This window comes from Artemia sp. Qi Xiang Cuo, chromosome 18 (assembly GCF_049724085.1).
Source record: "Artemia sp. Qi Xiang Cuo chromosome 18, ASM4972408v1, whole genome shotgun sequence".
Classification (NCBI taxonomy): domain Eukaryota; kingdom Metazoa; phylum Arthropoda; class Branchiopoda; order Anostraca; family Artemiidae; genus Artemia; species Artemia sp. Qi Xiang Cuo.
In genome coordinates this window covers 48,068,195-48,083,004 of record NC_142811.1, presented here as the reverse complement: position 1 = coordinate 48,083,004, position 14,810 = coordinate 48,068,195, and the positions used below count along the sequence as shown (strand labels likewise).

The window sequence follows — 14,810 nt, the reverse complement described above, 5'->3', positions numbered from 1 at the left end:
TGGAAAGAGAGCAACATTCTTCAGTTTTCAGCCATACCAAGAAGAAGTGTAAACACCTTTGTAAACTAACAAAATGTTTGTACTTCTAGTGTATATAAAATGCACACAATTAACTAGTTTATGATAGATTTTGGCTGTTGTATTTCAAAATGTTAGAAGACGTAACTTTCACAGGAGAACGGGAAAAGAGGAAAATTTAATTTCATGTTTTTTTTTGTTTTTTGTTTTTTTACACTACTCATAGACTCATTTCGAGAAAAGAGATCAAACATTTTGAATACCTATAATCCAGTTTATAAAACGGTATCAGCTTAATAATTGTCTACATCGTCTTCAAGTGTTCTTTGAGGGGTAAATTTTCTGATATGGCACGGCTAAGGGACTACAAATTACTACAAATGTTAGATATATAAATCGATATACATCTTGTTCACCTTTGCAAAGATTTTTCATTATGCTTCTGACACAATAAATAATTTTTTACGTAGATTATGGGTCTACCATTAGGTACTACCCTTTCACCTTTTTTTTTGTAACATTTTAAACGGTAAATCTTAGGTCTGAAGACTTTTCCTCTGAAGCCTTGTTTCTGAGGTGAGTGTGTTTCTAGGGAAGAAACTTCATTTTTCTGTTTGGGATTATGGAGAGGCTTCACATATAACGATAGACATTTGTATTTCTCTTTGAGCAAAAGTTGGGCGATCAATTGGGAAAAATTTGAAAAAGACATAAACTGAACTTTGCATTCAAAAAACCAAATAAAATACTGAATTTTTTCAACTGAGGCAAAGATAAAACCAGCCCCATTCTGGATAGTGGTGTTAATAGGAGTCCCTGTTCTTACGACCGATTCTATATTGGATGGACCCACCAACACCTGGGAGAGAGGTTGTTGGACCACAAATCGAAATTTGAAAAAGCAGTGAAGTTATGCCAAAGGCCGAGAATTTTGATTCCGCCTTATCCCAGCAAGTGTACAATAATCCACGCCCCTTACTTTAACTTTGAAAACACCCCCATTATTGACCCCTTTAAGGGTCAAATGCAAAATTTTCAGAGGCCTGTCAAAATTAAGAAATATAAGCATAAAAAATTAGCCCTTAATAGAGATACAGGAGAAAATTACTCGAGCTCAATTTATAATAAAGTCATTTTTTAACTATTTTATAATAAATCCAGGGGCGTAATTTTCTATGGGGCAGGGGGCGACTGCCCCATCCAGACCCAAGTTTGCCCCAGCACCTAAAATTTTGTTTCTGCAAAAAATATTGTCAAAGCTAAGATAAGCCTGCATAATTCAAGTATCCAGAGAAACAGGTCAGTTTTCTTTAGTATATCTTTGCCTTTATGATAATATATGGAAATTTTTCAGTTTTCACTGCCATTTTCACTTGATTTGGGAGAATTGGCTCCATCTTTGCCCCCCCCCCCCTCATAGATTTTGACGAGATTACGCCACTGAATAAATCTTTTAATGTTGTAACATTTCGCAACCTAATGAAATGTCATATGATACCGGACCTGGTTAGCGATTGGCTTTCAAATGTGCATTAAATTATATGAGCTCAGATTTAGCACCTTAGATTATCATTGAACATCGATTTTTTATTTAATTGCCCTCTGTTACACAGAAAGGGTCTCTTTCATTTTGGTAGTTGTTTTTTACTGTTGGATTCATTTTTTTCTATTTCTACATTGAGGATGGATGAGCGGAGGTATAGACAGAAACATTTGCACTGTTTTTTTTTCCTTTTCAAAGGCTAGATTTTTGTTCTTCTTTCCATACATATTTTCTTCATTTAATGACAATTTATTTTGTTGAGTAAAAAAAAGAAAAAAAACATTTCAGTAAAAAAAAAAGGCTGTAAAAAGACAATTCAAACTTATAAGATAAACATTACACAATAAGCAATAAAATGGGGGGGGGAGGAGATTCATTTATTTAACATGTAAACTATGCATGCGAAAAAAGTTTTTCTCCATCTTTCTTTGGAAAAATTTTATTGATTTTTTAAGCAAAAGGAGGCGAGGTCATCGGGGGAGGGGACTAGGGAAAAGTAAATTTGTCCGGAATTAGGGAAGGATATGTTGGCAGCGGCCACCTTTCGTCAAATGGGACTGCACATCAGCTCTGACCTCTTTTGATGAATGGTTTTATCCTGTTTTCACCCGGAAGTAGTATTTTCTGCTTCAGATTTTTCCTGTCACTGGATAAAGGTTAAAGACCCTTCAGAGCCATTGCTGTGGCATAGGAAGTCAATCACATTTCAGTTGTTGGGTCTTTCTTACAGGGACAAGTAGCAAGACTGATGCCCAATCTTGCCGTAACAGGGATCGATCCCCTGGTCACCAATTGCTAAGCAGAGCACTATGCAACTACATGGTCATACACACGTGTTAGGTCAATTCATTGAACCTATTAAACATATTTCACTCTAAATCTCGTACAATAAGACTTTCATTTTATAAATTATAGGAAAAAATACCTGAGGAGCTAGACTGATCTGGAACAAGGACATTTGTAGTGAATATAACATAATCCCACTCATGTTCTACCAGGCAGGAGAGTAGTTGCCTTGGAGAGCGATCGCCAGTTGCATTGAAGACTAGTACTTTTAATATCTTTTCTCTGAAAGTACAGTAAAGCATTAAACGTAAAGCAGGATCATCCAGGGAACAGTTGCCAGTTGCATTAAAACTGAAACTTTTAGCTGAAAAACTGAAACTCTCTGAAAGCAGACTAATGCGACAAATTCACAGGGGAGCAATCGCCAGTTGCATTAAAAGAAATACTTTTAACATCTTTTCTTTGATTATAGAGAAAAGCAGGTTAAGCAGGAAATTATCTATTTCTAGAACAAGTGTGAATTGCAATAAAAGTAATATTGAAGATAATATTCAGATTTTTGTTTAAGCATTTGAGGTACAAGTATCCATCGCACATTTGTACAAGATTTGTCAAAAAAAAATATAAGTGAATTTTGAAATTTTAAATTTTTAAAACAAAAATATTTGTTTAGCATAAAAAAGCGACTCCGGCACAAATATCTAAAACTTTACACATTTTAGTACGTTTTTACCAAATTTCAACAAAAAAATAATCCGGAAATGAAATATATTTTGGTAGAATAACAAAATTACTTTCGATAAAAGTTCACGATTCATTAATATAAATTGAAAAAAAAAATACAGCCTTACAGGATGCAATTTAAAAGACCATATGGAGACTTTTGTGAAAAAAAAACAACTAAAAGATCAAAGCCAAATAAAAAAGAGAGAAGAAAGCCAAAAATTTTCCTAGAGGGTATGAACTAGACTACTGAACAACCATACTGTAACCCCGATTTTAGAAAACAGACACGTCTCGCCCTTTAAAGTCAGAAAATGGATCTGGATGAATCTTTAAGGACACTGGATTTCTCTGTGATTCAAACTGCAATAGAATTTCAGGGATTATACCGTTTCACAATATAGCAATGTATTTCTTATAGCATTTCTGAGAAATGTTTTCTTTTTTTCAGTTATTTTTGGAACAATAAAATTTAGATCGTAATTTTTGAAAGGATACTACATATGTATTAAATTTGGATACTACCTATGCATTCCATGTATCCAATCACTTTCAAGGGCTATGATGAGAGAAAGGTTGAGATGGCTAGGACACGTTCTGTGCATGAAGGATGTCAGATTGCCTAAGATCATCCTTGTCCGACAACTTTCTAGGACGAAACATAAGCAGGTCACCCCAGGACGAGATGGGAGGGTTTTGTCCGGAAAAATTTAGGGGAAATAGAAACTTCTTGGGAGGGTGTAAACAAAGGGCTTTGAATGGATTGGGATAGAGGAAAAGTATTCGTAACTGTGTTGGTCCCAGGTATTTTTTGGTAATCGCTCACTCTCGTTGCTGGAATTTAGTTCCAGGCTTAATTCCTTATATATTGTGGAGTTGTTATTTCTATTGGAGCCGTCCTAGTCACGTCTTTAGCTCGCTAGGCTTGAAACCCTTTGTCCACCGGGAAAAAGTTTTCGAGGCCTGATGTCGCTGGTTATTTGGTTTGGAACATGAGTCAGTGGTGCGACTGTGAAAGCTCATCCAGAGTCGACCCAGACCCAGCTTTAAATGGGTACCTGAAGAAATCTGGGGAAGGTAAACAGGAAGGGAGTGCGAAAGCACAGCATGGCTGGCCCCCAACCCCGCTTTCACTCGCTGGCCACGAAACGGATAGCAGCACCGATGGCAGGGATTGTAAAATCCAATGAAGCTCGGTGCTGCATAGAGTTATTTGTAGAAGTAGTAGTATTCAATTTGGAAATGTTACGACTTGGCCTCTCAGATTCAAAACTTAAAAGTCTTCTACCCGTTGTGTTCTTGGGTGATCCTCTGAGAAACTAGAAATTGAGGATATTGACACTGTTCTCACAAATTAGAATTTCAAGAAAGTTAAACTGATGAATGTAGGGAACTAGCACACTTAAGACTATAGAATGTAAAAAGGTTTTGCTCTTGAGGCAAAATAAAACAATTACCACAAAACCAGATTCTACGAGAAAACTGAAGCGTATTCTTTACTATATTTCTAGGAAGAGCAGTTCAACATCTAAAATTCAACATTAATCTAATGCTAAAATCTACCAACTTCAATGATTTTGGGGTACAACACACCACAAACACGTAGGTTAAAAACCTTGACACTTGTTCCCCCATAATGTGCTTTGACATTTCGCAGCATATGAATAGTCTAAATTGAATATGCAAGTCAAGCTTAAAACAAACAAAAATGAAATGAACAATCGACTGAGAATTGAAAACTATAAAAAACTAAACAACAGGAGATGGCGATGTGGATAAAAATCTACAAAAACATGTGGTGCCAATTCATGAAAGTGTAGGGGAGGAGGCAAGGCGTTTTTGTCGATTTATTGATGGATCTGCAAAAAAAAACAGAAGAACATTGAGCAAATATACCTAAAACAAGGAGTAGTGACCACTTCGCAGCCTGGAGAAAACAATTACCACAAAACCAGATTTTTGTCTCTAACTTCTAAGAAAGTAATATTGGGATAAACAATTTTACTTTTTCTAGAATTTTCTTGGATAATCAAATCTTTACATACAACAACCCATTCACCTAAACATGTGCTATTTTACGTATTCCAAGCCCCAGAACACGAATGCCATGAAATGATGTAGAATACATTAAAATGGTACGTAAAATGGTACTATTCCACGACAAAACCCCTAAAACTTAAAACTGTCGGCATGGCCACAGAATTGAAAAAAGAAGATAACCGGACCATGTATAGAGTTTAGAATTAGAAAACGAATATCATGATTTAAGAAAAATCAATTCAATAGTATAAGATAAGACCATACAAGGAATCCACTAGTTCCGAAATTGCTGCTGAAACGAATAACGATTTCAATTAAAGTGTATCCTTGCATGATTGTCCAGCGGCAAGAGTAAATAACCAAGCCAACCATGGGCGCCCATAGGCTGAATTTTAGAGTGGGGGGGGGGCTTACCTGGTCTAATCGGCACTTCGTTTTCAGTTTATAGGTATATCAAACTGACAATCCACAGTCATTTGTTTTTTGTTTTTTCAGTAAAGCCTACGTTATGGTCTGGTTTTGAGAAGGCATAGGGGTTGTCAGCCCTAGTAATGTTAATTTTTCCTCGTTTTGAGTTTCATTTAATTGTTGCTAGTGATTTGTGGTAGTTTTACGCTTGGAAGATCATTTGACTTTATTTCCGCCCATTTTTGACTTAATAGAGCTCTACTTTTCTTTGAAAACTTATTCTGTGGAAAAAGTTTTTTTTAATTAATACAAATATATGACACCGTCATTCAGCCAGGGGGGGATGACGCCACCCCCCTTATGGGTGCCCATGAAATCAACGCAACATCCACAGAATGGCTGAGGGAAGGTCAGGTCATGCCTAATAAATGCAAATATCAAACAGGAAATATTTAGCAGCTATGTAAAAGAGCATTCTATTTAATATAAAAATTTGTACTGCAACCGTTATTTTCGCAAAATCAAACATTAAATGATAAAGCATTCTCCAGAGCACAATTATCATTAATAATCAGTGGGTATCAGTTATTAACTTCTGTCTAAATTAAGAAATAACGACAAGTTAAGCCCCTAAAATGCTTATAATACATAACAGGGGCCCCTACGACTGTAAGGCCCTACCGTATTCCGGTCTTCATTTATAGTAACACAAATTGCGACAAATTTTGTGTTTGAACAAAAATAATAGCTAAGAAATTCGCCAAAAAAATATACCACTTTGAGAATTTTGGGACAAAAACTGACTCAGCGCACAGAGAAGGTTAAAAGTCCGAGGTATGTTTGATTCTCTCCCACTGCCAACACTTGAAATTTGTTGTGAAGTCCAACCCAGAATTTTCGTTCCAGAAAGTTACAGCCAAAAAGTTGGCACGTAGCATCTTGTCCGAAGCGTAACAAAAAAGGGTCATATATTTATACATTGACCTTGGAGCGAAGTAAGTAATAAATAATCAATTACCGTTCACGATAATTGAGTTTCAGGACCCACACTTTTATCTCTACCTAAGATTCAGACATTAAAAGCCTTCCACTGTAAATACTTCTAAATTCGGATTGATTTCCTCTCTGTGATAATACGCAAATAAAAATACCCAGGGAAAAAGGCGATGAAGACAGTTACAGCAACAGTTTTTTCGATGGCGGAGGCATTTGGCCCTCTCCCTACGTTTTGAAAAACTCCTTTTACAGGGTATTTTCATTGAAAAATGCGGTTTTTGTATTTTCGCTAAAAAAATGAAAAAAATACCCCCCCCCCCCTTAATCTCATATTTTGAAAAATGCATTTTGACCCCTTCCCCTACTTTACATTTCATAAAATGACGCCACTGTACAACAGTATCAGTTATGATATTTCTAAGCTTCACAGATGTGAAATGTTTAATTAACTACTAGCTTATATAAGTGACACAATCACGTTCGTAAGGGAGACACAAAAGAAGCTATGTCTTCTTTCACCCTGCCTAACAATTTTGATTTTGGACGCAAAAGGAAAAATGCCCTTCATCTTGCATTATTCATGGCACCAGCATATCTGTATGTCTCATATGCTTATGGTACCCTCAACCTAAGTCAGGCTACTGAGAGCATCTTAGAATTCTTTTCTCTCCTATCTGATGAATACTGTAATCTTGGTCTCGGATTCAACATAGGAATATCAGAAGTTTCTGTTTTTTTTAATTGCCCTGATGATTACTCATCACAGGCTAATCATCCCTTTTTGCCTCTGTTATGAAGACCGTAAACCCTATTTCATACATAAACCACTCGACCGACGACCTTATTCGCCACATTCAATCTTCTGATTCTCATATTTCTCGTCAAAAATCTGCTTCAAATTCTTTAACTGTTTCCAAAGAACATCGTTTCAACCGTTTTTATCTTGCTAACCTTTACAACACTACCAGATTGCCTCATATTCTGCATATTACGCCTTTCTGGAAGATTTTCACTAAAACTGATACAGCATAAATGCGTTTCACCGTTTTCTGTTTCGCAAAATACGTGCTTCGCAGAACCATGGACACGCAGCTCAAGATCAATCAACAGATAAGCAAAAAAGGAACCAGAAATGGGAGTTTCAAAACTATATGAAAAAGACAAAAAGAAAATTGCAGGAAAATTGTATAAACCCTTAGTTGATTCATAGTTGATCTGTATAATTTTTATACATACGGGTATATTTATATAAAATATTGTTCATTTATATTTATATCGTTCACAGCAGAACAAACGGGCATATGTCAGGCAGGCACGTACGCATATTTTCTTCACGGGAGGGGCCAGTTCTAACCTTTTTAGAGGCAGCAATAATTTTTTTTCTAATTTGAATAATAACTGCCCAAAAATACAGAACAATTCAGTATTACAGGGGGGGGGTCCTCTCTGCATGAGTCCATTGTTCCAGGTTCTCAAAAACTTGATGGAAAGATATTTAAACGCACCTACTACGAGTTAAAATTTTTATTAATATTAAAGTGGTAACCATTGAGCATCTGATAAGGCTCTGGCTTCATATAGTTCAGTATACAATATCGGTCCTACGAAGCTAAGAGACGCGTTTTACCAAGTGAAGAAACTTGTTCTCGAAGCGTAGGCTTCGCAACAAAGATAGGAATTATGCTCGAATGCAGAGACAAGCCTCTTTTTCCTAAACACTTTTCTTCACCTAACTAACGTCATACTCTGGATCTTGAGTGGCGGCAAGTAAGCTTTATAGCCCCAGCATAAAGCGGGCAGTCACTTCCCACAACAGAACTCCTACAGAGCGATGATCGAGCCAGACAGAAGAAGTCTAGGAACAAAGAATAATTCCAGGAGGATTGAATCTGATCGCGAACACCACTCGTAAGAAAGATTAGCTAGGAAATGAACTCCCAGAAAGACTTCATACAAAAAGATGCACATTATTCAAACTTGGGATATAACCATATGCAGTTAAGCCACAATTATAGATTTCCTCTTCGCACATAGACTTTCATGTTGGTATAGCTGTTTAGCGATGCCAGAGCTATAGGCTACGCTTCTTTAAGTTAGAAGAAGGTGCAAAACTGAGAAAGAAAAATTGAGAGTTTTACTACCCAGAGGGAGGGGGGAGGGTTAAACTAATTTTTAAGGAAAACCTTTAAGGTAAATAAAGTTTAAGGTAAAACAATGTAGTTTTAGTTCTACTTTTCACACGTTGGTACGGAGAAGCAGTGAGGCCCCAAAGAGGGATTTACGTAAAAATATTCAAAGTACCAATGAAATTGAAACTAAAAATATATTTTGTCCTTGAAGATTTTTAGTTCTATTTATACCTAAAAACAATGATTTTCTATTATTTTTCTTTTGGTTATTTCAAAATTATTAAGTTTTTAGGGTTGAAACACTTTTTATCAGTGTTGCCACTTTGAGCCACGAAAATACATAAACAGAACTAATTACTTAAATAAAAAAATACTTTTCGTCGGTAGGAAATTAAACTTTAATTATCTATTGATTCCCAAAGACAACTAAACTTTCAAAGAAAAGCAACAGCATTTTAAGCTATTTTCTGCCGAATGTTTTTGGCTTTTCTGTGTAATTTCACCCAAATTTAATTTTTTTTTATCTTTATTTTTTATTTTGACACCCGCTGCTACCAGAAACTACGTAACTGGATATGAAAGTATTAAAAAAAGAAAGCACAAAATATAAAAACATTCAGGGAATTGAATTCTTGATTTTTTTCCTAATTTTCAAGATACATGCGATTGTGAAAGTTTCTATTTAACCAATTCCAAAAATCAGAATTCATTTCCCCGTCCTTAGTACTGAAAGTGGAATTTGAGGATAAAACATTTTTTACCCAGCATAAAACCGGGAATATTCCCTGTCACTGCAGATGTTTCAGCGAAGACTGGGTTTCCATCAACACTGAAACCAGTTCAAAGTTTTTAAAACACCGTTTGAACAATCAAATTATAAAACTGCCAGCAGGGTTCAGCAAAGGTTTCTGAAGATTTGATTGGTCTGCTTAAAAAAACTGATTGATTGATAACCATTGTTGCCACTAATCTTGATAGAGACGTGGTGGTTGTTAACTCGCTCGCGTATCATATTTTCTTGGCAGATATTTGGATCACGAATTTATGAAGTTACCACAGTAATTCAGAGCGGCCTCGGGACTTTGTACCTTTTAGTCCTCCGTTCCCTCCTTATTATCAAGTGTTACAGAAAATCCATCATGAAAATATGTTTCTGATGAAAAAATTTAAGAAACGGCATTTCTTTAACGATATTGAGCTTCTTCGTTGTTATTTTCTTAAAAGCGTTAAATTTGCAATAAAAAATTCGGCAATTGTTGATGTTACTAAAGAAATGGCAGGATTCGTCCAGCATATCCCACAAGCAACATTATTATCGTCTAGAGTCTATTTGGCTTAAATCCTTACCGAAGAAAATGCTAAGACCGCTTTTGTTTATATTTTTCAGTAGAAACTGGTCGGCAGAAGAGCGAAAATCCAGAACTGTCCTCAATCCCGTCTATTTTAGACTGCCAGACTGCCAGAATATCAGACTGCCAGTACAAACTCAACTTCTTCAAATCGTATACCAAATTTAACTGATTAAATATGCAATAATGAAAACATTGAAAACAATGAAACAAATTGAAAACATTGAAAACAATGAAAACAAAGTCATATGCAATAATGAATACTGCACTTCAATTAATTTCTCTTTAAAATACAGCTACAATTCTAATGTCAACTCGTGGAGGATAAAACTCTTAATTTGAAACTTAAATCCTCTTATTTTGATTAGGTTAATTAAATTTTATTAACTTTGATTAATATTTTATTTATTTTTAAATTAAGAAATTTAATTTTGTTTTTAATTTTAAGTTTAATTTTTAAAGTTAAAAGAAAAGCTTGGAAGAATATTAAGATAAGTCTGCAAACCAATATTAGAATATTAGAAGCTAAAATGATGACAGTGGTCAAATATGGCTCTGAAGCATGGACGCTCCGAAAAGCGGATGAAGATTTTATAGATGTTTTCCAGAAAAAATTGTTACGGATTGTTCTGGGTATCCGGCTGACTGACCGTATTTCAAACAGTCGGCTGTAAGAAAAATGTGGTTCAATACCGCTTTCTAGGGCTATAATGAAAGAAAGGTTGAGGTGGCTAGGGCAAGTTGTGCGGATGAAGGATGACCAATTGTCAAAGATTGTCCTTTTCAGCCAACCGTCTAGGGCTAAACGGAAAGCGGGTCGTGCTCGTCTGGGGTGCGAGGACATCATTAAGAAATATTTAAAGGAAATGAAAACTTCCTCGGAGGGTGTAAATAGGGAGACTTTGAATAGATTGGGATGGAGGAGGAGCGTGCATAGCTGTGTTGGCCTCAGGCGGCTTGGTACTGCGGTGAATTGTTAGTAGTAGTAATTTTTTTCAGGAAAACAGCTTCACAAATTACCATATAACAATTCTTTCAGCCAAACTTAACATAAACTGATGACGGCTTCAATAAGAATATTCTCAATTTCTCTATTGACTAGCAGAAGACCAAGAGTTTTGACACCAGCTTTCCAATTCAGAAACTTCGCTTCATGCTTTTGCTTTTTATTCTTATTTCCTTCCTTTTTCCTTTCTTTCCGGTCCCACCTTTCACATATTCTTTTTTTTATGAAAAACTGTATATTTAGAAATTATATAACGTAAAGATATGTATTTATGCATATAAGTTTAGAAATAATTTTATTTTCATGGAGTTTTCCTTAGAAATATACAAAGCCGTGAGCTATTGATATTAGAACCTAAAAAATTATTCAAAATGGAATTAATAAATGTAGCTTCTGAGATAAAATTTAATGAAACACAAATTTAAAAAATCTTAAAAAATCAAACACATTTTCTTTACCTTAAAGCGTCTGTTGATTCAATCAAAATATTTGAAGTCTTTGAGAACCATATAGAACATTCAGTTAAGCTTTCAACTGTATGAGCACCATCCAACAGATAAAATACATTTCCTTTTCTCACTGTTTGGCATCTTCCCGGCCATTTCGCTACTCGAAGACCAAGGGCAAATTTCCAAGGTAATCTGAACGGTTCACAACCAGCAATAGTCGAACCTACATGAGAAACAAGCATTAAATAATCAGAATACTGAGATAAAATAAATTTTCTAATTAGCAATTCGCAATTAGCATAAGTATTTGTAGCTTTCATAAGCACTTTCGTTCCAGGTTCTAATAAGCGAAAATATTGAATTAATATAAATATATGAAAATATTTATAAATGCCACTACTACCTGTAAACACTGTTTATTAGTATTAACGCGGAGCATTTCAGAAGGCTATTGCTGCTTTTAAGTGCCACGAGGTTTCTACTACCGCTAAATGAAATATAGTCCAGGAGCCTCTGTATTAGTTGGTGATCTTTCATTTTGTAATTTCACAGGATATGTTGCTGCTTCTTCTTTTCAATCTCAGCAATTATGACGCTCTTTGGATTCCATTTTTATGAGCTGACATATCATAAGAACTTTAAATAATCTTATTTTACTTCATTATCAGTTTTTTATTGTTACAAATCAGATTTTCCATGAATGATTTGATTAGCTGGAGGAATTCTTTAACAATATTTTGTTAGTTCCCGGTATCGCAATTATAGCTAAAATTGTTCGAGAGCAACATTTTTTAGGATCGCAGAAAAATGGTCTAGTATATGTTTAATCCATAAAGATAAGACGACACAGGATTTCTTTATATGCTATTATTTAGTGTCGGTATAACTTTGAATATTTTTTTGGAAGAGGAATTAGTTGTATCAGACGGTCCACAATGTATGGGGCATTTAAAGGATCCTAAGTTGACCTCTAATTGGTTTTGTAATTGACTTCGTCTTTGTGATCGAATGAGCCGTTCCCCGTCTTTCTAGGACAATCTGCTTTATTCTATCCATTATATTCACTATCCGAAGGCCAATAGCTGATTTGGCTTTGCTGCAGAATTGCAATTTGGCTGTTATCTCTGCCCTTAAAATTCTACTTTTTTCTTAGAATCAAACGAAGCTGAACCTTCAAAAACAGTATTCAAGTCGGGTTTTAAAGAGAACCTCAGCATTAAAATTGAATTTATTTGAATAAATTTAATGACCAGAAAAATGGACTGACACTTGTTTAGCTGACAGTGAGATACTTTAAAAAGAAAGATCAATGGTAACCCTCCTCAGATTTACATTGAGCAGCCTATGCATGTCTCTTTGGGCTATTTTGCTGTTGGAAGACCAATGACTAATTATGATTTTTAGTCATTATTAGTCACTGATTAGTCATTATTAGTCTAATTAGTCATTATTAGTTTAATTAGTCATTATTAGACAACGACTTTCATTATGATTGGGCAATCCAAATGGATATAGAAATAGTTGATAGGCCAGAAATAGTTGACAATGAGAGATAACCCAATCTTAAGATCTAGGAATGCTAAGATAAAATACTGCTAATGCTACTACTACTAACAGCTCACTGCAGCACCAAGCTTCCTAAGGCCAACACAGCTACGCACGCTGCTCCTCCATCCCAATCTATTTGAAGCCTCCCTCTTTACACCTCCTAATAGGTTCCCATTTGCCTTCAATCTTTCCTTACGACATCCTCCCACACTACTAGGGGACGACCCACTCTTCGTTTGGCCCCAAATATAGTAGAAGTAAAAGAATATGTAAGAAGCTTTTAAAAGAGCCAATTCACAATTTTGAGCTGAAGAAAATAAAACTTAAAAAAATAAGAAGGCTGTCACAAACTACAAAACGGCTGAGTTCCATTTATGACCAAAAACAATACAGAATATATAAAGAATTGATCCCAAGCTCTTAAAGAATCAAGCCCTTATGTCAAGTTGTAGTTTTGTTGTTGTTTTCCATCACTATTCTTTTTTTTTTTTCTTTTTTTTTTCTTTTTTTTTTATCTCATAAAGCTATTTCATCACATAATGAAACATGGCAAAAATTATTTTCCATAAAAAAATATGGCAAAATGAAACAATATCCCCATGTCAGAACAGGCTTTTTTAAAATTTTCTTGTAGTATTCAGGGCATTTCATGGAGCATGAGAACCTACTAAGCCAGGGAGAATAAAAATTAGCAAAATTCACCACACAAAAAATTGTTTTAATATTCAAAAAATGTTGTAACATACTGTCGTCACGGAAAAGTTTGGGACATCAGGGGCGACGGAAGGTTGAAGGGCTAGACAAAACTTCCTTAATGCAAAATAGTCACTTAAAATTCAGCTAAAGTGTTTAAACCACTTTGTCGAGCATTCGAGTTCTAAGGAAAGGAGGAGGGGGATTCAACCAGTAAGAGCTTTTCAAGGGGGTTTCGTACTCTAGGCACTGTGAATTATTCAAATGAATTGAACGGCGATGGTGAGTTATTCTTATTATAATTACAGTTCTTTTTGCATGATAAAGCTACTCCATCGCTGAAAATACCTTTTCAGCACTCAAATCGTCTGTTACTATCTTCTTGGAAACAGCTGAAAAATCAGAAGCTATGAAAGAGGGCGAGGAAGACAGAACTCGTTTCTAAGCAGGCTTTCTTTAAATTTCACTAATGGGTTTAGGGCATTCTATGGAGCACGAGAGGCGTATGGGGAGGGCAGACTTTAGCCACTTAAGAACTTTTCTTACGGATTTAATGCTTTACCGAACGCAATTCTATTGTTTGGATCAGCCGGTTCGATAAATCCAATATGTGAAAAAAAAGATGGAACATACAAGAAAGTTGAAATTCGCTGAATCAATTTAGAACTTCACTGAACTTCAAGGTGTAATTTTTCAGATACTACTGATTATCGAGCACTGAGTCTGATTAGTCACTTGGTAGCAGAATAGTCTAGCCTAAATACTGAGCTCGCTGATTAGTGAGCACTCATAAAAACAAAGAATATAGGCAAAAAAACTATTTTGAATCCGCTTTTGATTGCTTTGTTTGTCCTGTTTTTAGTTTTGGGAAAGATTTTAGTTTCCTCATAATCTGTAAATTTTACATTATTGCAAATTTCCAATGAAAGATCCAGTTACAGCCTTAGAAAACGAAAAAAATAACCTGAAGAATGCCATTTGAGCCAATAACGTGTAAGTTGTAAAGCTAAAGACGCATTCAGTTTTTGAACTTCTCCATATAATCCAAGGTGCGGGGGGAAGGGAAACCATCTATAGGTCTCCAACGGCGGTACAAAATGAACTTCCGTCTATAAAAGTAAG

At 35.4% G+C, this 14,810-nt stretch overlaps 1 protein-coding gene across 1 annotated transcript in view; it reads right to left on the bottom strand.

Annotated features, from left to right (window-relative positions):
- The window catches only part of LOC148941584 (folylpolyglutamate synthase, mitochondrial-like), a 50,987-nt gene that overhangs the window by 6,381 nt on the left and 29,796 nt on the right, over nt 1-14,810 (bottom strand). The window contains exons 6-8 of the mRNA XM_089104313.1: nt 14,653-14,797; nt 11,457-11,670; nt 2,487-2,629 (exon numbers count right to left, since the gene is read on the bottom strand). Of these exons, the coding sequence (XP_088960439.1) occupies nt 2,487-2,629; nt 11,457-11,670; nt 14,653-14,797 (502 nt within the window). The remainder of the gene's footprint in view (nt 1-2,486; nt 2,630-11,456; nt 11,671-14,652; nt 14,798-14,810) is intronic.